Consider the following 25,034-nt stretch of genomic DNA (forward strand, 5'->3'; position numbering starts at 1 on the left):
ACTAACAAAGAGTATATGTCTAATAAATATTTCTTAAACAAATGCACGAGAGAAAAAAAGAAGACAGAAAGAAAGCTAGTTTTCCATAAAGCTGTTTCAAATAACCTCTTTATAGAAATGAACAGGGACAGGTGTTTTAAGCAAACTTATAATTCATGAAAATCTAAATTTACATAAAGGGTATGTTGAAAGGTGATTTTTCCACTTTCCAAAAAGATCCATCATAAGAATCTTTAGACAGGCTTTCCAGGTACACAGAAAGTAAGTTTTCATTGATGCAAACCATATGTTTGTACTGAATTCTTCGGGAAAATATCTTTTATATAAAGCAAGGTTGACCTATAAGCAATTTCCTTAAGGCACCTAGCCTAAAATGGCCAACTCTCAAATTTCCTAGGTAATAGATAATGGGAGACCTGGAATGCAGGGGATGTTTGAAACCCTAGAATGCAAAGCAGTAATTTTAGCCATTTAGAGCTCTTGTGACTTTTCTCACAAAAATAACTAATAGTGAAATGAATCAATGTATTTGAACCTCCCCAACTCCTCTTTCTGCATGTCCATGAAAGTAAGAAAGGCTGAGAAGTAACCCCCAAATAGGCTACATGGAGAGAACAAGGCTTATACAATTCACCAAATCGATGCTTTTCTTCCAACATCCCCACCCCCCACGCCCCTGGCCAACCCACCCATCAGTACTACCACTGATAATTAAGTTGTCTGATTGCAAAATTGGAAAAAAGAATTCAGTGTGCTAATAAATAAAAGCAATTAACTTCTCTGGGTCTCAATTTCCTCATCTTAACAATGTGGGAGTCCTTTTGAAGATTGTTTTATAATTTTGTTCTTGAACCAACCCAAACTTTACAAAATAAGGTAATTTATGACTGTTCTCCCTGTCTAATGAAATAAATTTCACAGCTATTTCTGCCCTTCTTCTTGGAAACTTTAATAAATGATCATGAAGTTTAAATCAAAACATTTATATTATTTGTGGAACTGATTGATCTGACTGTTATTGATGGTTCTTGCTAAGAAGAAAATGCTTTGCAGAATTTACTTACAACTAACCTTTATCAGACATATTCCACTATGATGAAAACAAAGTAAGCTGTTTTTGAACTGCAGTACAAGTGAAATATTTTAGGAATGGGAAGAAAAAACAATTCATTGGTTGTGGTAATGAAGATCAAGGTAGGCTAGGGTATAGGTTAGTTTTGCCCTTCAAAAACAAGACTTCTTTCATCTCAGAAAATCCAAACCTTCAAATTCAGAAGAAATATTTGGAACACAGAAGAAAAGCATGCTTAATATCTCTGGAGTTTTTGGCAACATTTTTGCCCTCATCAACTTTCTGGAGCATTATTCTATCCTCATCCCCTACAATTTTGATTTTTTTGGCCCAATTTTACTATATTTGAAGACATTTTGAGGGCAAATCATTTCTCTAAGTGATGTACAAAGGTATTCTCACATAAAGGAATTGAGAGTCATAATGTTGATCCCTAGGAATCTTCTTCATGGATCTGAAAAGCAAACGAATGTACTCATGAAAATGCACATTATTTATGTAGCTCCTGCTTTATAGATTAAAGAGAGATCTTGAATGTGTAAACAAATATGACTTATGTTTGGAAGTTAGTTATTATGTGTCAGTCATATCTCCATAAAGCTGGAGGGAAAGAAATAATATATCATACTTGCCACTGTGCCACATTAGCTACCAATATGCCAGGCACTGAGGGTACTGAGAACACACTAACCCGGGGCTGATTTAGGAAGGCTGAATGTAGCATGAAGGAGAAAGTGCAGTAGAGGAGACAACCCAAGTTCTGATCCCAGGCCTTCGCTGAACTCATTGGGTGGCTAAGGCCCAAGGCCTCATTTGCAAAATGATAGTAGTAAACTAGGCGTTTGGTGAGATCCCTTGAAGTACCATCATTATCTAGTCCCAGGAGTTTCAACTTTAAATGTCAATGCCACCTGGGGCTCTGAAGACCTGGTTAGGAGTTCAGTCAGTTGTTAGTTATATATTAATGATAACTTTTCAGTTCTTAAATTTCTAGTGAATTCATGGTTTGAGATTTTTAGTCTTTAACCACATGACTTTGTGCATAATGCACAATCAACATCTCAGTGGAAAGATGGAAGGAAAGAAGGACAAGAGGGAAAGGAGAGGGATTTAGTGACTGTATTCTTTTTCTGCTTTCAGTATCTTATTTTACTTCCATTTTATGCAAAATGATCTTGTACTACTTAGAATAAAGAATCACAGTTTGATGAGTTCATCTCATAAATATTTTAAATTTACCACCCGAAGAACATGGTTAGTGTTAACAACTATCTTCTTCTTCATGTGTTTCTAGATTTGGAAAGAAGAAAGATGATAAGGGAGGCAAGGCTGAGCAGAAGGGCACTCACAAGCATGGCGGCCTGAGGGAAGAGGAGCTGGAAAAAATGAAAGAAGAACGTGAAAGGTGAGCAGAAAGGCTGAGCCCATTATTTTGTTTGCATCCATGGCCTGTGTTTAATTTGGTAATTGCATCAATCAACTGGAGAGATTTTATTTTAAGAAGCATAGAGTTTAATACAAAAGCAAAGGTACCTGATGTAAAAGGAACCTGCCTTTCTGGGGAATTTTTAGTATATTTGGAGAAGAAATTAACTTTATGTTTTTATTATATGACTACTTCCAATTCCAAGATATCCTACCCCAGTTTTGACTCTATCAATGTATATTTTCCCTATGGTTTAAACAGTGAGATTTTTTTTTCTCAATAAAAAGGTCATTTTGATGTTGATGTTTAGAACTATCAAATTTCCATAGTCTGTTCCTAATTTTTGTCAAGCTGTTGTATGCCTTCTTAATTTTATTCAGCTAAATCCATTTGGTTGGTGTAATTTGAGAAGCGCATGTCCTTCATTTTTAAAAAGCCAGTGTCTTTTATTAGGCTATCAGCAAGTTGCAAAGTATGTCACCCATCTGTTAAAGGGCCGGTTTCGTTTACTGAAATAATGACAGTTTGCAAGGACTGAATTCTCCTGTTTGAGGAGCTTAATGTTCCATTTGGACAAGAGGCCCTTCACTTATCTTTGAGGTTAACTCTGGCACTTACCCCAAGTTGATCTGTAAATGTCTGATTTTGAAACATGTAATTGAATATTCATATTTCTCTTGAAAATTCTTCACCTGCCACCACTAAATGGATCTTGAGGAAAGACTGAGATTGTGACAAAACTAGCATATCATTTTAAGTACTTGATTCTGACTTCATCAAGCATGAAGTCAGATTTGTCCAACTTGTCACTCGCTTGTTAGTAACAGTAGTCCTTGTAGTTTTTAGAGTCAGTTCTTGTACTTATTTTAATACTCCAGTAATGTGTACTAAGAAAATCATACTTATTCATCGCGCTTTTTAGCACAGAGCAGGCTGAATACCTATTGTTAACTTTTGACCCCTGTCTTGCAGTCTATTCCCATTGATAAAAGCTGACCCTACCAATAGCAAGGAAAGAAGCCCGATTTAGTCCCTTCTCATTTTAAAGCGGTTGATAAGCTCACTTCCAGGGTCAGTGGTGCAGTTAAAAGGAAATCAAGTGCTTTATATTGTTGCTGACTATTCACCTGACAGAGCTGCCCCCTAAACAGGAAAGATGAATTCTCTATCAGAGCCCAAGATTCAGTAATCCTGTAATGTAAAATGTAATTCAGGCTAAGGTTTTAATGCGTATATTGGCAAAGACATCCATGTGGTGCGTCCACATCATAGATCTTTGATGCTCCCCTGACTTCACTCACTGAGACACCACATCCTTGCCTCGTCTTCAGGAATGGGGCTGTTTGCTAGAATTCAGACGTCACATTTTTTTTTTTTTTTTGTAGCTCAATACTTGTTTGGGGTTGGGAGGGTTTACTCTTAGTAGCAAGGGAACTGCGTGCCAGCTCAAAAATTGATAACCCATAAAATTAGGTGGGTTGTCTTTAAGCAAGAGTTCATTTCCTTTCTGGTTTTGCCTTTAGGAAGCAGGTGCCTGAGGGAGTTTTGTTCTTAAAAGCAGAGTTGTAAATTCACCTCAGCTGGCTATATAGGCTTCAGGTCCAATTTTCTTAAAATATGTCTGGTCAAAACATTGAAAGAACTATACTATTAGCCCCCACTTAGACCAATTCCCACACATGAACACATAAAACACATCTGATATGGGTTTCCTTGAGACAACATTGTCTCAATCTTCTGCGAGGGGAAGAAGTTAGAGGGGTTGATTTTATGGTTGGGTAGTACAGAATTAATGACCAAGGGCATTTCAACAGCTCAGGAACGGAGGGCCACCGAGGGTGGGGGTGTTGGCTGAACATTTGGCATTGCTGCCAAACCTTGAGTCCCATTTCTTGGCTCTCCATCATCTGTAGGAAACCAATTCACAACCCTTAAAGAACTCAGTGAGTATATTACTCTTTGTGACAGAGCCATCGGGGGAAAAAATAGAATAAAATAAGAAATCATGTATAAAAGTTCACAAAGTTGTCTTTTTTTCTAATGTCTTTAGAATTTGTTACCTTAGGATGATTCAAGCTGCCCTATTGCTTATTTGTTGCATCCTAGCTGTCATAGATATAATAGATTTTCATTTAACATATCCTTTCTTCAAAGAATTTAAAGCACTTAAATAAAATATTTATCATACAGTGCCAGAGCCAGCTTGTATCAGCCTGTAAGAGACAATTGTTAAACTCTCAGGAATTTTGTGAACTGGTCATTAAGTGATTAGTAGTTTGAAATTGTTCCTGGTAGGAGTATTTACACCACAGAGATTGGCAAATGTAGTAAGTTGGGTTTGTTTTCCCAAAGAGCCAGTTAATCAGCATAACACCAAGGGTTTATACCAATTCTATTTAGTGTATAACCAGGAAGAAATTATCCAAAGTGGAAGATAAATTTTAAAAAGTCATCCATATCAAACCATATGACTTCTTCTAGCTGTGTTTCTCCAAGTGTAATTCATAGACCACCTGATGAAAATGAATCACGTAGGGAGCTTGTTAAAAATAAAGATGCTTGAGAGGCACCTGGGTGGCTCAGTCAGTTGAGCTCCCGACTCCGGCTCAGGTCATGATCTGGAAGTCCGTGAGTTCGTGAGTTCAGGCCCCACTTCGAGCTCGATGCTGACAGCTCAGAGCCTGGAGCCTGCTTCGGATTCTGTGTCTCCCTCACTCTCTGCCCCTCCCCCACTCACATTCTGTCTGTCTCTCAAAAATAAGTAAACATTAAAAAATTTAAAAAATGTATGCTTGATTCTCATACCAGACCTAACAGAATAAGAACCTGTGGAGTTAGAGCTCAGGCATCTGTATTTGATAGGCAAGCCCAATGTGATTCTTTAGCATTCTAAAGTCTGAGAACCACTGACTTGAAGGGACAGGATTTGGTTGGAACATTAAACTATCCTTATCCTATGAAAAAGGACACACAGAGGTTTTTTTGGGTTTTTTGTTTTGTTTTGTTTTTTCCCAAGAATAAGCCAGGCTAAATGCATTGTCATCTTTTCTCATGTGTCCTCTCTGAAGCATTGTACCTTACTGGAATATTTTTTTGGCAACAGAAGAGAAACTCTTGCCAGTGCTCACTCACCTAAGAGAATATGGATTGCTTACGCCCAGGACCATGCATGCACATAAAACTTACAAAAACAGTACATTCATGAAGACAATTTTGGAGACATAAAAAAAGCATTAAGAAAACTAATATGATCATGCATAATTCTATAGCCACTATTAACATTTTGTGATCTTTTTACTGTGTATGTATTTTCTTTGAAACTTTGTATCAATGCTGCATATATAATATCCCACTTTTTCCACAGCATTATACTGTGAGCATTTCCCCATGTCATTATTGTTTTGAAAATATGCCATTTCAATGACTCTCTAATAGTCTCTGAGATCAATATACCATAACTTATTTATCTTCTATTGTCAGACATTTAGTCTGTTTCCATTTTTCTCTCTTCCCAATCATACTTTGATGAGCATCCAGATATAAAATGATATAAGATGTCCTCTTACATGACATAATTTCTGTTCAATTTCCTTATAACTGTTTTACCCAATGATTAATTTAATGTCAACTACTCTAAATTTTAAGATTATATTATCCCTCTTCACTCTTCCCATTATTTTTCTTATGATTTCCATATCTCATTTCAATGTATCTACATATTTAATTCCTGATAAGGAGTTGTTTTGGTGCTCTATATGAATAGCCTATTCATAATTATAGCTATTTGAAAAGGTTAAAAAAAAAAAGCCATAACAGGTAGACTCCAATTATAAGGTTACATTGGAGGAATGCAGAATCCACAACAGGGCTTCTCAGGGAGGGACATTGTTGCTCCCAATGAAACACTTAGCCGTATGTGGAGACACTTTTGATCCTTACAGCTTCTAGGGAGGGAGAGGTGTAATAAGGGGGTGCTACAGCCATGGGCTAGGTAGAGACCAGGAAGGCAGCCAGCATTCTACAGTGCTCAAGACAGCCCTGCTCCTTTACAATTTATCTGACTCAAACTGTCAATTGTGTGTAGGCTGAAAACCCTGTTCTAACCTCTGGACTTCACAAGTAAGGGTACTCTCCTGGACATTAGAATTTCCTTGTCTCATGTTATCCTGTGGCTAACACTGAGAAGTGTACGCCAGATGACATAACCCTAGAAGGATTATTAGCTATTTGAGGAACTGTACCCAACGATTGCTAATGAATATTCCATCAATATAAATTTGCAGGAAAAGGTTTTTCTTCAAACTTTATTTTTTAACCCTGGCCCGCTGAGCATTGGCATCAATGCTGTTGATCAGACTGTGAAAGCCAAGGGTTGATAATGTATGTTGATGACAGAATCATCTGGAACAATGGACTGAATCAAATATAAAGAAACTTAATAGGAATAAGTGTAAAGTCTTGATTTTAGGTCCAAAAATGAACTGTACAAACACAGGATGTGGAAGGTTTGACTTAATACCAAATATATGAAAGAAATTGCCTGATGGTTTTAGTTGAGGGTAAGTTTAGCATGAGTCAACATAAGAATGTGCCTGCCAAAAACTTAATCCAGTCCTAGGCTACATTACTGGAAGTTCATGTGCAAAATGAAGGAAGAAACAATAATTCCTGTTCTACACTACTCAGATCACACTCAGAATGTCCCATTGCCTCTCTCACACACAGAATAACAGCAACTAAGCATATCTTTTGAAAAATGTTGAAGGAGTTGGGAATACATAGCCTACAGAGATAAGAGTTAGTTGATTTCACATGATCAAAGAACTTTCACATAAAAGAGAAATTAAGTGTATTTTATAGCATCCATTCTATCCTCTCTTTCTCTCTGCTTATTCACCCATTCATTTATTTTCTTGAGGATACTAATGGATCATCATCATTTTAAGAGAGGTAGTCTTGAACTTAATAGAAAGGAAACATCCTAACAATTAGACTGCCACATACTATCTAAAATCATATTGTGTATCATTAATGCTGCATTTGTCCTTAGGTGATTTCTATGGATTTTCCAAGATCATAGCTTCTGAGAAATAAATACATAAATATATCCAAGTATAGAAACATTTACTTTGAATTTCCTGGAGCAGTCTTTCTTGAACTTGCCATTGCTTTGGTTCATGGCAGTGTATGCATTATTCTTACCTGAGTGGATAAACCCAAGTTTCTTGCTCAAAATTGTGTGCAAGGGTCTTCTTAGTCTTGTATTTGACTTCCTGGGCTGAGCACATGTCCTCTCCTGATACAAGTCAAATAGTCCATTGCAATGAAGCCCTGTTTTAAATAAATTCATCATTTTGTTCATGCTTCGGTGAGATTGGCCATAATAAAACATTAGTTTAAAATACTGATATTCATTGCTAGAAGGATGAATCCAATATTATTTTCAATGATTATTTCCTCTAGAATTTTTTAATCAAGATAAATTAAATTAATATTTTCCAAACATTCTGATTATATGGTGGGCTGAAAGCAAGAGATCGTCTTAACAAATCAGTGAGCATATTTTTGTTGTTTCATTCTAAGACCTTAACTTATGTCTGTAACCTTCTACAAACTGTGAAATTAAACAGGCTCTTGGACCTACAGAGTACCTAACTACATGCATGTTGTACTTGTATTGTTAATACCTTCTCAAAGTCAGGTGGAGGTTGGTTGAAGAAAAATATGTCCCCCTCATTTATTTAGGATTATTGTACTGGGGGGAAATTCTCCATTGACACCAAAAGGCTGTCTTCAATTAAAGTACTATATTACTGACCCTGAAATGAAATTTCACTAAATGAAATTTCTTCCTGAAATGGCGGTGGGGGACAGAGTAATAACATATGAGTTTGTGCTCTAAGATCTTCTATTACTCTTATACCATGTCAGGGTTTCTTTTGCAAGAAAGCTCATTTACTGTGTTAATGAAACATTGTTTTTGCAGATCTTATTAGAATCTTAGCAGGATAAATGAGGAGATGATGGGCAAAGAGGCAGCTCCCCCAGCTTCAGGGTTGAGAAGCATGAAAACATATGGCTCTTATTTTCAACAACTGGCCTGAACGGAATGCCTAAGTGAGAGTGAAGCTAAGATTTAGGAAAGCTGATCAGTTTCAGCGGCCGAATTCGGGGCTCTTAGTTTTCTTTCCTTTAGGAAGCCTTCCAAGAGCTGCAGAGGCTTCTCCTTTGCCTTATCAACTGAGCTGCTTGTGGCCTATTCCCTTAGTTTAAATCAATACATGTGTTTTTGATATTTGGCAAACCAAGATTTAATTATGCAGCTGCAAGTTCCCCACATAAACGAAATTCATCTTAGAGAAATAAAAACATTCAGAAACCATTTATAGTTTCAGAATACAAGTGGGTGAAAATCTATTCCCAACCTCTCAGCATTTTATTTAATTATGGGAGATTTTTATGTTACTGGAAATTGAAATGAAAACCAGAATAAGGCTAGAGTTTATCCAACATTTGTTCATACTAAAAAGTGAAGATGCTTACTGTGTTCTAAGAACGACAAAGAAAGTACATTGTGAAATAATATTTTAGCCATAGCCTACATAAATATGCACTCTTAAATACATAGAGTGACAAATAGAACTGATAGGATTGTGTCATTATTGTATCCTAAAAAGAATGCATATTTTATTAAAGAACAGAGGGTTGTTTTCTTTAATTTGCCAAGAGACTCTATAATTAATTATTTACTGAACTTAAACTTTGGCACTGTTTAAACTGTTGAAAACACCCATGTTTTGGCATGATTACATACAAATGATTAATTCAGCATGGTTTCACTCCTCACTGAATATCCCTGTCTTTTGCAGTAGAATTTGCTAGGTCCTGTGGTGTGGGCAAAATAAAATGTTGGAATGGTTCCCGGTCTTAATAGTCCCAATTTATTATTACCGCTGAACCCTCGTCAGATCATGGACTGGATTAGATCCCAGTTTTTCAAAATGCCCCAATTTATGGCTCCCTTAGAATCCTGATAAAAATGTGTATTTGAATAAGGCTTTGGTTGGCTAAAAGAGATCTAGTTAATTACTTTTAGATTCTTATTAGATCATCACTGCATGGAAGTTATGAAAAATATGACTAGATGGTGTTTCCCAGGACAAGGTCACGTTCTCATTTTAGGCTGACAGAAAGAAGCTGTCAGATTTTTGTTTTTCATAGCACTAACCATCTCAGTGACTGAGAAGATATTTGCCATATCCCAGTAATTACTATTGATGCTTGTGTTAGGGTAAGGATTGCCTCTCTTCCTAGAATAAGATTTAAAAGCAGAGGAGATGGGGCAGAGAGAGGAGATACACCTATACCATACCTCATTCAGAGTCCATCTTCCAAGATTTACCTTTCACTTAGAGGGGTGAAAGAGTAAGGCACAGGGGAAAGGCGGGTGGCTTTAATATCTGTACATTTATTTGATCTTTGTAACATTTGTCTTCTCAGAATGCTCGTGGTCAACAGCAAAATTTGACCTGTTAGTATATTCCGATAGACAAGATAGGAACACCTACATCCTGATGCCATGCCAGCATTTTTTATGAGCCAAAATCCTTTTATGGAATTAGAATCAATGTTAGAAGTGCTGTATTAGCAACTACTTGTCAGCTGAGCTGGATTAATACATAAAATGAATCACTTGACTGGCATGCTTTCCAATAGTCGTTTAGACAAACTTCTAAGATTAAAGTACACCAACTCTTTAAAATAGTGTTTTAAAAGGATACTCCTATATTCAAACACCCTGAAGTGACATATTATATTAGTGCATTCAATTGTGGTGCCGTTGAAATACATTCAGACATGGAATTATACTAAACTACCCACAGTGATCTCATAGAAATGTTTAGAATGCCTAATCTGATAAATACTTGGAAAGAAGCTCTAAATTTTGTTGATCTGGATATTTGGCTTTAGTATACACATAAAAATATATTCAACATAATAAAAAAACTTTGATACTTCACTGGGTTTATGCCAATCAGAGATATAGATGCATTTAGTTCAGGAGAGGTTATGTACAGTGAAGATAGAACTTGAGGAGAGCACTTTTTTTTTTCTTCTATTTTTGAGGGTAGGGGAGAGGGAGTGCAGAGAGAGAGGGAGAGAGAAAATCTCAAGCAGACTCCCATCCCCAGTGCAGAGCCTGAGGCCAGGCTCAATTCCATAACCCTGGGATCATAACCTGAGCGGAAATCAAGAGTGGATACTCAACTGACTGAGCCACCCAGGAGCCCCAAGGAGAGCATTTCCTATGAGAAGTTTGTTGACTGTAACTAGGTGGAAGACCATTTGGTCGCTAGAACTTAGGAATGAAGGTTCAGTTTCCATTTTATTAGTTGTTTTCATGGGGGCTTTGCATTCCCCACTTTGAGGATGTATTCCTAAAGCCCCTCTTCTTATTATCATTAAATGAAATGAAATGAAATGGAAGTAATAATACTTGAAGGCCTCATTTTTATGCATGTTGTTTGGATAAAATACTTTTCAACTGCTCAGGTGTTTTGGTTTTTTGTTTTTTTTTTTTTTTTCCCCAAAGAAAAAAATTACATAAAAGTTAAGTGAATCCAGAATATTTACTGTGGACCAGTCTGGTGCTGGACAGTACACAAGTAAAGCTAATTCTCTAAAAGTGCTCTGAAAAATGTAGACAAATTAAAGCCATAAATCAAATAGCATTTTCCACAATCTCTAAGATCTCTCATCTTTATTTCACATTTGGACGTATGCTATGTTGTATCCTGCTTTGGAAAGCATCCATGATGATACATTCACTCTGGAGCCCAAGATTAGTCATTGTTCACAGAGGCTGGGAAGTTGTGCAAGTAGAAAAGATACTCGGCCTATTATCTTCCAGAATCTGCTCCCTCCTCCCCCCTCACATTTTTTATGTAGATATCCTAAACTGGGCCTGTGATTTACAAACACTAAGCTTGAAATGTGCTTTTCCAGGGCACCTGGGTGGCTCAGTCGGTTAAGCATCAGACTTCGGCTCAGGTCATGATCTCACAGTCATGAGTTTGAGCCCTGCCTTGGGCTCTGTGCTGACAGCTCAGAGCCTGGAGCTTGCTTCAGATTCTATGCCTCCTTTATCCCCCTCTCTACCCCTTCTCTGCTCATGCTCTGTCTGTCTCTCTCTGTCTCTCTCTCTCTCTCTCTCAAAAATATATAAAAAACGTTCATACACACACACACACACATATATACATATACATATGCTTTTCCAAATTTCCTGGTAAGTTTGTTTTGCATTGATTTATTTGTTTGTTTATAAAAGAGGTTTTCAACTGGCAGTGATTTTCCCCCCCCAGGGTATTTAGTAATATCTAAAGTCATTTTTAGTTGTTGCCCTAGAAGGGAGGTGCTACTGAAATCTGGTAGGTAGAAAACAAGGATGTTTCTCACCTTCCTACAATGCACAGGACAGCCCCCTACAGTAAAGAATTATTCAGCCAAACACATCAGCTGTGCCCAAGTTGAGAAACTCTGTTTTAGATAAACAGATAATTAAACCCTGTTTTAGATAAACAGATAATTAGATAATATAGATGTATAGGTATCGATAGACATATGCTGTAGATATGTGGGTATATCTGTGATTGGGCTTGAGGATGTATATTTTAAAACCATTTCTCAAGTGATTTTTGTTTATAGCTATGTTGGAGACCAACTGACCTAGGTGGCCTTGGTGGCCCAAGGGAGGTATGTGGCCAAAAGGAAAGATTAGAAGACCCAGGAGTGCGTCCACCTGGGTTAAACACCTGAATGAACATGCTACCAAACTACCTAAGCGCTTCAAGCCTCTGTGTTCTCATCTGTTAAATGAGAACTCTGTCTCTCAGACTTTTGTAAAAAGCCGTATTTACGAAGCAAGCCCCTGGTTCACTGTAGGTGCTCCGTGTTAGCTCTGAGGATTCAAGACCCCAGATAATCCAGTCAGTAACCTTTGGGAACCCAGAGCACTCTGAGATGCACCATCTGTGAAAGTTGCTGAATTGGATGCTATCGTGATGAAGAAGGCCAACTTGAATTCAGACTTTGCTCAGCTGGGACTCATGCCAGATACTTCCATTCAAGAAGCTTCTCCTCATTTCTTATTGATCACCAGTTGGAAGTTGCTCCTCAAGCATAGTGAGCTTGGCATGATATCGCTGCATAGGAGTGAGAGTGCTGGCTGCAGCATGGAAAGGGCTTGGCAGCCATGGAAAGAATTTCAGGGTGGAGGGGCACAAATGGCTCGGGTGAATGCCGGCCCCTCCAAGTCCACAGGGCATGTGACTGCAGAAAACACTTGTAACCACAGTCAGTAAATTTGCAAAACCCTCACATTTGCATTTCTATTACATGTATTGCATTGAAGGGTGGGGCATAACTCCGGTCTGCTAATATTTAGCACCCAGTGTGTGGTGGAAGCAGAACAAATGTGTCTGTTCCTTCCCCCATCCACTCTCGCCCACCTGCCAGCCCTTACTCTGTAATTTAATTACATAATGACTTCACAGTGCATCTGAATTGACTTCAGATTGATGTCCAAAGGAATCTGACCCCTTTCCCAGGCTCCAACTCCTGCCTCATTGTGCTTTGTTTGATTTTAGTATTGAGAGTTAAAGGGGTTGAAGTGGTTTGGGCTATGGCATAAAAGTTTGCTTTTCCAAGAAGTCACTTGAAAAGAACCTTTTTTTTTTTTTAAATAACAGTAATAACAATTGGCTGTTTAGAATAGACGCTGTAAGTATTCATGTTCTTGGAGGAACTTAACAAATAATAATTTGTGAAATCTTGATTTCTTGAAGCAGAGATTGTTAAATGTGACAGGACAGAGAAAGCAGATTAATAAGAATAGCTTTGATCATTCGTCTCTCTAAAACTTTCAATGGCCTTCTATTGCCTGCCGCATACAGTCCAAACTTGTTGGCTGATTATCTGACTACAGCCTTGCTTTCCAGTCATACTTTGCACTCCTGGTCCAGATGACCCACATACTCAGCCACTCTAGAATGTTCACTCTTTTTGAGATGACCATAGCTCTTTCCCATCGCTATCTCATTCCTAATGTGGTTTCCCTGATCCTTGTCACCGTTTCCCTGCCTCAGTTGGTTCAAATCAGTGGAAAGTCAGTGAAACCTGACTTTTCTCCTTTTAAAAAGGAGAAATAATGTGTAGTTTCAGAGTGCCTGTGAAATTTACATATGATAAAATACTTAAAGCATCTAGAGCAGTACTTGGCACATGGTCGACACCCATTGTTGTTATCGTTCCTTTGCCGCATTGAATTGTAGATGTTTGTGATTACAAACATGCCCTCTCTCCCTCACTAGCTTGTAATTTCCTGAGTCAAGGACCACGTCATAACCATTTTTCTATTTCTCCTGGCATCTAATAAATTATGTTTCACAGAGTAGGCACTCAATAAGCAATTGTTGAATAATGGATGAATGAATGAAGGAGCCGCACTGATTTTAATTTTATTTTTCAAGTGAATAATTGCTAGAATGGAACCAACAGGCAGGATAGGCTAAATCAATGGCCAACAAAGCTATATAGTCAGAAAAATAAGACTTTCCCCTGAGCTATGAAATGGTGTCAAGCATGAGGTCATTTGTAACTGGCAGGAGAACAATGGAAATGGATCACTGAGGCATAGTGGCCAGCCCATCAGGACCATCAACACCTATTTCCCCATCACTGAACCAGGTCCTGAGAGACAAGTGAATAAGTGAAAGTGAATGAAATTCACCCATTTCACAAACAAATGAAAATGCAATGGATTTAGAGAGTTTAGGGTTTTTTTTTAATTGGGCTTTTGTCCCCATCCTCTTCCAGTGGCTTAAATTTAACCAGTTGAAATTATTTTTAAGTACCATTCATTTTAGCCTTCTAAAATGAAAGATTTGCCTTTCGTTCATTCAAATACCAAATTTGAGTGTGTAGATGAGACACACTGTCCTTGGCTTATTCTCCATCAAAGGAGGATCTTTTCTGTGCTGCATGTTGAGCCGATTCAATCAGGATTCATGGTGCAGATTATGTTTCAGGGGCAAGCATAAAAAACTGTAATGGAAATAGAGGTTCATGAAAAATGACAACAGCCATTTGTAATATACCAGATGCCATAGAGTTACTCTGTCAGGGAGGCAGTAGTACTAAAATCCTAGCCTGTAATTAGGAGTCCACATTGCCATTAAATTAATGTCTTTATCCTACAAGACAATTCCTTATTATATACTCTCCTGCAATTTCATGAGGTTTTTTTTTTCTTGTTTAGATCCTAACTCTCATGAGGCATAGATTGCAACTTCTCCTTGCTTTATTTCCTACATCCCAGTAGAGAGAAGATATTTAGTGAAGTTGTGCATTGACTTAAAACTGTAAAATAATAACAGATTTAAAACAAGTTACTTATGTAATTTTTAAAATTGATAAACTCATAATAATCAGTGGAAAATAGTAATATCTTGCCTAAAACTCTTGCCTGCTTTTGAAAGTATAGTGCTCTGTCTAAAAATTACCCTGATTATAGGGGCACGTGTGTGGCTCAGTCAGTTGACCATCTGACTCTTGATTTCTGCTCAGGTCATGATCACAGGGTCATGGGATCAAGCCCTGCATTAGGTTCTGCACTGAGCATGGAGCCTGCTTAATATTCTCTCTCTCTCTCTCTCTCTCTCTCTCTCTCTCTCTCTCTCTCTCTCTCTTTCTCTCCCTCTCTGTCCCTCTCCCCTGCTTGCTCTCTCTCTCTCTCTAAAAATAAAACAAAAAAATGTTTTAATTACACTGATTATAATAATAAGCACCAGGTTTAAAAAGAGGAAAAGTGTAGATAAGGAGTTGCTTGGACAAATCGTTTTTTTAAATAATAGTGAACTCTGTTATTGACAGTATCAACAGCTAATTAAAAATTCTATTAGTGAAGATGTAAAAGGTGGCACATTTCCAATTCAGATAGACGCTAAGGACACAGACATAATTGATATTTGTTCAATAATCCTCAAATGCTTCATAGTCTCTAAAGAAGCCGTGATGGCCAGAGAAAGTTTCAAGTCCTAAAAAATATATATTCCAGGCACTTAAAAATATTTTCAGATCAAATAATATGTCTTTCCAGAAAAGTATGAAGTTTTAGCTGAATGAGCATCAAAGGAGATTTTAGTGAATTGACTTTGTTTAAAAAAAAATCACCGAGTCAGGAAAATGTATAGTGTAACTCATATGTTTTTAATTTGGTTATAGTGGATGCAATAAGAAAGTCAAAAGAGGATAATTAACTAGTTGGACTTTTAAATTTCAGAGTTGCATTTTGTAACACTCACATAAATGAATACATATTTTTTAAAATTCTGCAGTAATCATTAAATATTCCAGTTTGGAAAAACGAGATCCCAGTTTTAACAAAATGCTTCAGTAATATAGTTGGCTGTTTTTGACATCATTAAATCCAAACTGAATATGTTCCTTTTTTTACCAGCAGATTAAAAGCTAGATGTAATTCTTCTAGTTTTTAAGTTATTGTTTTTAGCAGTTACTGAGAAAGCCTAATTCTTTTCATCAGCAAACAAAATTTCCCAAGAAAACTGATATTATGCTAAAATATTCCCTGCCTCAAATATGTATATTACTTAAGATAAAAGATGAATGCCTAATATCAATGACCAATTTATTATCATCAAATGAAAAATATTCTGAGGAAATAAACACACTCTACTGAGGCTAGTCATGCAGCCCTCATTGATCAGCCCGAAATCACCTCCTGCAGATAACAATTACCGTGCTTCACACTACAGTAGCTTGCCTCTGCCTAAGTTCAAAGGAAAAAAAATTATGACATAATAAACCAATACGGAGTGTGAATCAAGATAGAAATTTAAGCTACCAAAGATATACTTAGAGAGTTTGCTTCTTACTGGGAGAGAGGAACACATTTTGTTAAAAATGTGCCAATTAAGAAGGGAAAATTGAGGAGAATCTCCAAATTATCACAAATTAAAAATAAAACATGTAGTATGTTTTTAGAACTTTCTGGAGCAGTTGGAAACATATGAAGCGATACAGACATGTTTATGATTCTATTTGTACATTTATTTTTACATTGCCTTTAGTGGATGACATAGGAATTTTTCCATCTAAAGACAGTTTCAGACATGAACTAGCCTGCACATTGCTTAAGTTTTGTTTGGTCACCTTGTGGCATCTGAGGGCATCTTTCTAGTATTAAGAGAACTTAGCTGGCTGAACATTTTCCTGTTGGTGGGAATATCTGTAATGCTGTGACCATGAACTTACGTGTGTGTGTGTGTGTTTGTGTGTGTGTGTGTGTGTGTGTGTGTGTATCCGTCTGTCTGTCTGTCTTTGGGAGATTGATAGTTACTTACATAGGTCATTTGCATATAGGTTTAATAGCGCCTATTGCTACACTTCTCAGCCCCCTCTCCAGCATTTAATACCATTCCTTGACTGATTGGAAAAGTAACAGTTTTCAAACTTAAATGACTTATTGCACAATATCAATTTTATACTATACAAAAAGATATTCGTGAAGAGAATTGGGTACTTAGAAGAAAAGGGGGGTGTTGAAAAGAAGACATGAAAAGTGGCAGGGTGTGTGGAGTAGGACACCCTGTGGGGAAGGCATCACCTCCTCTCCTGCACTTGACCCCTGAAATGCTGAAGGCCGGGCCTGCAGGTGAGCAGCACACAGGATGTAGATTTGTTAAGTTTCTTAAGTGAATCCAGTTGGTTGCCTCAGACAGTTAAGACAACCTGCTAATAAGGTTAGTATCATGTAAACTATACCCCTTTATGGACCTTCGATACAGAATAGATTCTAAGGACTGAGATTAATTTTGTAAAGAGATGAAGAAGGAATCTTTATCATCAGGCACTTCGTAATTCTTATAAGTAACCCAGAACTGTACCTCCAACCCCACATGAACATCTAAAATTGCATTCTTGGGGTGTCTGGGTGGCTCAGTCAGTTAAGCGTCTGACTTCGCTTCAGGTCCTGATCTCACAGTTTGTAGGTTCGACCTCTGCGTTGGGCTCTGTGCTGACAGCTCAGAGCCTGGAGCCTGCTTCAAATTCTGTGTCTCCCTGTCTCTCTGCCCTTCCCCTGCTCATGCTCTGTCTCTCTGTCTCTCATTCTCTCTCTCAAAAGTGAATAAACATTAAAAAACAAAATTTTAATGCATTCTCTTGGACCAAGGCTTTCCAGCTAAAGAAACAAGTGAACCTCTAATTTCAGGGAGAGCAGCTGAGAGGACAAAGTAGAAGGCATTGGGCCATGTCATCTTTTTGTACAAAGTGGCCTCTTCCTTCCTATATTGATTGAGTGCATCTCTTTGCACCTCTTCGTCATAATCCCCCAACCTGATCCTCACATTCTGAACACTTCTTTAGATGACCAGTTCAGCCCCTTTACCTTCCAGTGAAGTACAGAACCATCTCAAATGTGCTCTGTGTTAGACAGTCTCAGGTACCATTCAGGCAGGATGTAGGTGAGAAGCCAACCTTCTAGAGGGCCCTCAATTGAGGCCTTTATTGTGTCCCACCTACTTCCGGAGCATTTGCGGATCTAACAGGCAGGTGTCTTTCTAATTGGCAGTACTTGTTTGGATAATCTACTGCTAATCCTTGCCATCCTGTATTCACTTTCTTTTTTAATTATTTTCTTCTTTTTGATTTTTCACATTTCTCATATGAAAGGTCACCTTTAGTTGGTCACTCCAGTTGAATAGCTCCCAATTTCAGTCTTTTTAAAAAGCATGTAAGAAAGATTTGTATTTTGATGAATTTTAATACTTTTGATCATCTGGAGAACTAATATATTTTATGTCCCTGGATCTTTTTCCTTGAGCTACACCACTATGCCTCTGAACCTGAAGTTAAATTGAAGTTATATGAAATTTTTTCACTTAGAGGATTTGGGGTAGATACTGTTCTGCTATGATTCACTTTTGACTTTTTAATTAGTTTTGGTCTGAACTCTTCAATAATTCAGCAAACATTAATTGAGCAGCTAGGCACTTAGGGGAAATAGCAAAATGAGTAAAACACAGTCTAGTCTTTGCTCTCAACAAGTTCATGATTAAGAGAGAGGAGAGAGACCAATACACAACTAATTATAATAAAGTTCAACTGTGATAAATACTGTAACGGGATATAAAAATGCTATATGATCGCAGAGAAAACAGCCATGAAAATAGTGTTATAGCTGGGATGATAGAACAGACTTCTCTATCATCCAGTATTCCTAGACACTTGCAGTGAAATCATTAAAATCAATTATAAAAGTACAAGTTAACTGTGCAGCAAATTGAGGAGACTTTTGAAAATTTAAATTCTTAATCCCATCAATAATATATGATATTTTTGCTGCTAACTAGAGAGGAATTTAAGACTCAGGAAAAAAATTTATTTGAAAGCTAAGGGATTTTCCAAGCAATCAGGGTATTTTCTGTCACATTGGTTTTTTTTTTTTTTTTTTTTTTTTTTTTTTTAACCTCTCTAAAACTGACAAAGAAGACAGTTGAAAAGTTTAGGGCGAAACTTTCTGGGAAAGTAACAGTTTAGTTAGGGAGATAACTTTGGATCATAAGTTTATATTACCGAAGGCCTATTCTGCAGAAGACTACATTTCTTTAAATATTTTAACTATGAACTATAATAGTTTTAGTAGTCTGGGAAGTTTTCTCCAAATATTTCTGTTGATACGATAGGTGGGTTATGTATTATTTGTAAGGTCTACTATCTATCATTCTACCTACCTATCTATCTATATGATAATATAACACCATAATGAAAAAAGGTAGAGCAAATTGAACTTCTGTTATGGTTTTGAAAAACGAAATCAAAATAGAGTGGGAGAACATGCCCATGAGAATAACAAAGTCAGGCTGCCTGAAAAAGTAAGTTCCATTTTCCATACAGTTTACTTACCCTTTAAACGTTTTTGGGTAGTAATTATACCAAAACTTTATTAATCTGGACTCAACTAACCAGATTCTTTTATAATTCTTTTGAATACTCTTAATAGGGGGCAAAGGGGAAGAGAGAATCAGGAGAAAATAAGACACACTCCCCAGTTCCGGGCTCTTGGTAGGCACTCAGGAAATGTCGATTGAGTGGATCAGGTCAGTGGACAGGTAATATTTGGCTACTGCATTGTTACTCTTCAGTATCTTGAGTATTACAGGATAAATATTGGAGTTGGAACAACGGTCTTGAAATGATGCCTATTCCTTGGTTTTCTAAACAAAATTCTGCTTAGGGAGTTCATTTAGAGCAAATTAAAGGATTAGTATATTTTCTTTTATTTTTAATGTTTATTTACTTTGAAAGAGAGCGGAAGAGAGAGCACGTGCATGAGTGGGGGAAGGGCAGACACACACACACACACACACATACACACACACACACAGAATCCCAGGCAGCCACTGAGAGATCATGACCTGAGCAGAAATCAAGAATCAGTTGCTTAACCAACTGAGCCACCCATACACTCAAGGATCAATATATTTTGTAAAGATTCTCAACCAATAGATTCACACTAAAAAGCTTTGCTCTCAATCGTGTTGACAATTCAAGTAACTGCAACACCCACTGTTCCTTGAGCATTTTGGCCAATCTAGGTTAGATAGAATTTCTTCAAAGTATCTAGGTAGGATTCCAAGTGGATGTGTGAAGGAGCTGACAAACTGAGTATGTGCTTAGTGCTGCTAGCTCTGTGTAGCCATGAAGGCCACGGAGGGACCTGTCCTCTCTGCTGCCTCCCTTCACCTATGTCAGCTGATTGCTATGAGTATTATAGTTAGCAGTTGCTTTTTATGTGCCATCCACACTCTTCTGACAACTACAGTTGTATTAAGTCAGTTAGCCTTCTCTTAGAGGCAGGTACTATTATATTTCTGATTTTATAAGGGACAGAGAGGTAACCTTACTTGCCCGTGGTCTCAAAATGAAAAAAGTGGCAGAACTTGGTTTCAAGCCAGGCTGTCTGGCCCCTGACGCCACCCTACCTCTCTATTTTGGAAACCCTAGAATGTTAGCATTTCCGTCAACAGCTGCTGGTCTATTAGAAAAAGGCCTTGCTTCAGTGAAACTGTATGGGTGAAGATGCCGCCTCCCATGAAGATCTTAAGACAGAAATATAAATGTAAATTTCACTCATTAAAGCCGTAATTAATTTATTGAAAGTGAATTGTTATTATTTCAGGGACGAATGCATATTGGAATATGCTGATTATTTTAATGAACCATGAGCCTCTTCTGGGATACTTCCACTGTATTATTTGCCAGCAGGTCACTGTAGATTTTCTAAGAGGGGAAATAAAGAGATTGCTGCTCATTTTCAAGTTTTGCTTTATTAAAAATGCAAAAGAAAGTGTGTGCTGTATAATGTATTTTGGGGAGTTGATAAGAAGATTCCTTTTGTTTAGGAAAAGCCTGACATTATCTGTTTTAAATCCACATGTCTCCTTCTGGCCATTCATTTTTTGTGTTATAAATATCTAGTCCAGGACCTGTGTGTGTGTGTGTGTGTTGTACCTACAGCAGTGTCTCCAGTGTAATTGTTATGTTTGACATTTGGAGCCACTCATTTAGGTCCATTCCACAGGAGACATATTCTTAATCTTTTCATGACACATGGTATAAAGGCTTCCAGAATTTGGCTTGCTTTTTCTCTTTATGAACTATAGGGTATGAGGCTGGTTTCACTGCGTATGTTTCTATACTGCAGAAAAGATTAACACTATCACACCATGCTCAGCTCTGAAAGAAAGCAAACCATTCCTAAATATATTTTTTCAGGTCGAATTATCAATTCTGTTCTTTCATAACCTGTATTAATTCTCCATTGCTACTGTAACAAATTTTCACAAATTTAGTGGCTTACAACATATATTTATCCTCTTTCAGTTCTGGAGGCCGTAGTTCTGAAATCAATTTTTTGGGGATAAAGTCAAGGTATAGGCTAAGCTGATTCCTCCTGCAAGCTCTAGGGGAGAATCCATTTCCTTGCCCTTTACTTAGCTACCTACAATCCTGGCTGATGGCTCCTTCCACCATCTTCAAAGTACACCTCCCCAACCTCTGTTTCCAGTGTCACATTGTCACATAGCCTTCTCTCTTAGACCCCACTTCCCTTACCACATTATTGAGTGCCTTCGATGTGCCAAGCACTGTGCTAGACAAAGTAAATAAGACCCCCTTTCCTGTGAAGCTTATATTTTTGTAAATAGTTAAATGAAGACAGTAAAGTCAGGTAGTGATAGAACTATAAAGAAAATAAAACAGAACCATCGAGAATTGGCATGGGGAAGCTGTCTGAGGTGCTGCGGTGCACATCACGGTGATAAGCCAGCCACAGGAACACCTGTGCATGCACAAAGAGCTGCCAATGCTGATCAGTCCTGAGGCCAATGAAGCCATGGGACTGGAGTTTGATACCTAAGGCTGAGAATGGCATAAACCAAAATCATGGAGGAATTGTGCCTGATGAGACAGCTGCATGGGTCATAGGAAGGAGATTGGGTTTTATCTAAGCACAAAAGGAACACATGGAAGGTGTTTTGAACAGAAAAGCAGCCTAACATATTCTTTTTTTAATACAATTTCTTGTCAAATTGGTTTCCATACAACACACAGTGCTCATCTCAAAAAGTGTCCTCTATGCAGGCTGCTTTTTAAGGAATGGATTCTCCCAGCAGGGCGGTTTCTAGCCACACCCTCCCTCCCTTTTAAATTTTAATTCTTTCCCTCTACTAGCAGGAGCCTGTATAAATATCTAAATTTCAGGTAGTAGTTGAGGGAATTGAAGGATGTTTTCCCACATCTTAAAACTCAACCACTGCAGTACCCTGCTAACGACAGTTAGAAATGCCAATCCTGGGATGACTGGGTGGTTCAGTTAGTTAAGTGTCTGCCTCTTGATGGGCTCCGGTCACGATCTCATGGTTCATGGGATTGAGCATCACATTGGGTTGTGCACTGACAGCGTGGAACCTGCTTGGGATTCTCTCTCTCTCTCTCTCTCTCTCTCTCTCTCTCTCTCTCTCTCTTTCCTTCTCTGCTCCTTCCCCATGTTCTCTCTCAAAATAAATAAATAAACTTAAAAAAAATGTCAATCCTTGACTTCTTCCCAAGACTTTATAGACACTTTGGCAGTTTATGGTTCTGATAAAAGGTAAACCAAGCCTCTTTACAACAGGAAGAGATTTTCTCTATGAATTATAGATAAAACCTGCAGCAAAGGATCCCAGACGGCCCAAGAAAGAAGGAGACAGTCAAGAGTGGAAAGCTCTGGTAAGAGCTGAGAATGAGCACTCAAAAGAATATGTCAGGCATAATGTCTATTGGTCTCTGTGGAGGGACAGATGAGGACACATCAGACCTTAGACTCCCATGTACAAGTACCCATTGCCCACCATATCAAATAAAAATTCTTCACTATAATTATCAAGGCCATGTGCATGTGGCATATGCTTCTTTAAAAAGCCTCCCTCAAAGCCCCACACACCCAGATTGTGGCCAGTGATTGTGATTGGACATTTCTACTCAACACCCTGGAGAAGAAAGGGGTCATTCCTAGTAGTTGTCTTGTTACCTAATTGTCCCAGACTCTTTGAAAGCAGCACCATAGGCACCCATGTCACCTAGATGAGCTTGTTGGACCTTCTCTGATGGCTGCATGGTGGTGATCATCTCAGATGAGTGTTGGCTTCTTCCTTGCTGTGTCCTTGGCATGCACAGGGTAGAGGATCAGATGACAAGGATGCTCTTGTCGTCAGCTCGTCTCAGGCCTATTCCTTCTTTAAATGGGAGGGAGGAGCTCTTAGTCTACAGACCTGATTGGTCCTTCTGTCTGGCACTCAAGTGTCCCCTGGCCTTTTCATGTACCTAGCACAGTGCTTAATACACAGTAAATACTCAGTGAATGTTGGAACCAAAGAAACCAAACTGACAAGACCCATTTTTTGGCATGTATCTGGACTGTTGAGAATAATCTATGGTTTCTCTAGGACAATGACATCATAAAAAGCCAAAAATGATGATCCTAAAAACAGTGCAGAAAATGCAATAGTTGAATAAAATATTTTTACTAACCTCTTGAAAATTTCCTGTACAAATAGGATAAGAGGGAAAAGACTATATTTTCTGCTTCTTTTTAAATTCTCCATCATGTAAGAAACATGACTTTTCAGAGTAAATAAAAGTGCCCCTCACACGTTGGCTGGGTAGAGACAGTAGGTATAAAGTGTGTTTGTCCTTGTATGAGGTTCAATCATGGTTCTGTAGCTAATGGCTTTCCCAGGCCCTGTGGAGGTCAGTAGTACTTCTAGAGCTCTTCATAAGCCCAGAATTATTTCAAAGATGTGGGAGTAGATAGTCACTGCCTTGAGGAATCTGGCACTTATGGCTAAGAAAACAAAGGAAATAGAGCAGCATATGCCTTGTGAATGTCTACACATTCCCTGTGTTTCAGAACATTTTTATTGTGAGCAAGCTTGTAAAGGCAAAGATCAAAGACATGTCCAGGGGAGCACTGGCCAAGTGTGAAATTCCAGGTGACAAAATGGAAAGAAGAGTTTCAAGGGAAAAGAAAGGAAATGTAGCTTATTTCCTTTTATTCTCTGTATTTTTCCTGTTTCCTCTCCAGGAAGTTTACGTAGACTTACAGTAACCCCAAGCAGTCAACATTAGGGATTTATCCTCATTCATTTCCATATGATGACAACCACCATTGTGTCAAAGGCCAGTCATTTATTTTTGCAGATATCACCCCTGGCAGTCCCTAGGATTAGTAAGTGCTATATTCCTGGTCATTATAATACAGAAAACCTACTTTCCTTTCTGCTTTTCACAGTGCTGCAAACAGGGACACATATGAATGGGGGATATAAAAAATAAATCAGGCTTTTTTTTGCCTCATACATATGTCAATAACAAACAATAAAAATAAAGAGTAAGAATAAAGTACATCAACAAGTTACAAACTTTATCCAACCAGCAGAGCTCTCTCAAGAGCAGATTCTTACAGCTCTTTCTTCAGTGTTAGCTTGGCCAACAGTCTGGAGGATCTCTTAATGTCTTCACTGCCTAGTGAGGCCTTTTGTAGGGACACTAGAATTGCTCTAAGGAAATCATTATCAGAGGAAATAGTAAGCACTGTGTCGGTTGTCCCCCTCTCCCCAACCCCTTTAGGGTTAATTTCCCAATGAAAGCTAAGGTTGTTTACTAAGCATTTCTGAGAAATTTGTTCACATTACGAGAATACAAATTACAGGAACTCAGTACATTAGCAATAGAGAAAGTTTAATGGGTTTGGGAAAGGTATAAATTTAGGGAAAATGTAAATTATAATGATAGGAGAGTCTTCACGGAAAGGCAAGTCTCTTGAAATGGTAGTATTTAGTACCAGTGGGAAGGTACTAAAGAATCTTGCCACTTTGACATTGTAAAAAATGTCACTGATAAGTAGAAATTGAA

The 25,034-nt window shown here is 37.9% G+C and overlaps 1 protein-coding gene across 1 annotated transcript in view; it reads left to right on the plus strand.

The window, feature by feature from the left end:
* Positions 1–1,092: 1,092 nt before the first annotated feature.
* PARD3B (par-3 family cell polarity regulator beta) overlaps positions 1,093–25,034 on the plus strand; it is a 201,785-nt gene continuing 177,843 nt past the window's right edge. Inside the window, exons 1-2 of the mRNA XM_039218010.1 lie at positions 1,093–1,106; positions 2,367–2,477. Coding sequence (XP_039073941.1) covers positions 1,093–1,106; positions 2,367–2,477 — 125 coding nt within the window. The remainder of the gene's footprint in view (positions 1,107–2,366; positions 2,478–25,034) is intronic.

The sequence above is a fragment of the Hyaena hyaena genome, unplaced genomic scaffold (assembly GCF_003009895.1).
Source record: "Hyaena hyaena isolate Hyena2069 unplaced genomic scaffold, ASM300989v1 scaffold_729, whole genome shotgun sequence".
Lineage (NCBI taxonomy): Eukaryota > Metazoa > Chordata > Mammalia > Carnivora > Hyaenidae > Hyaena > Hyaena hyaena.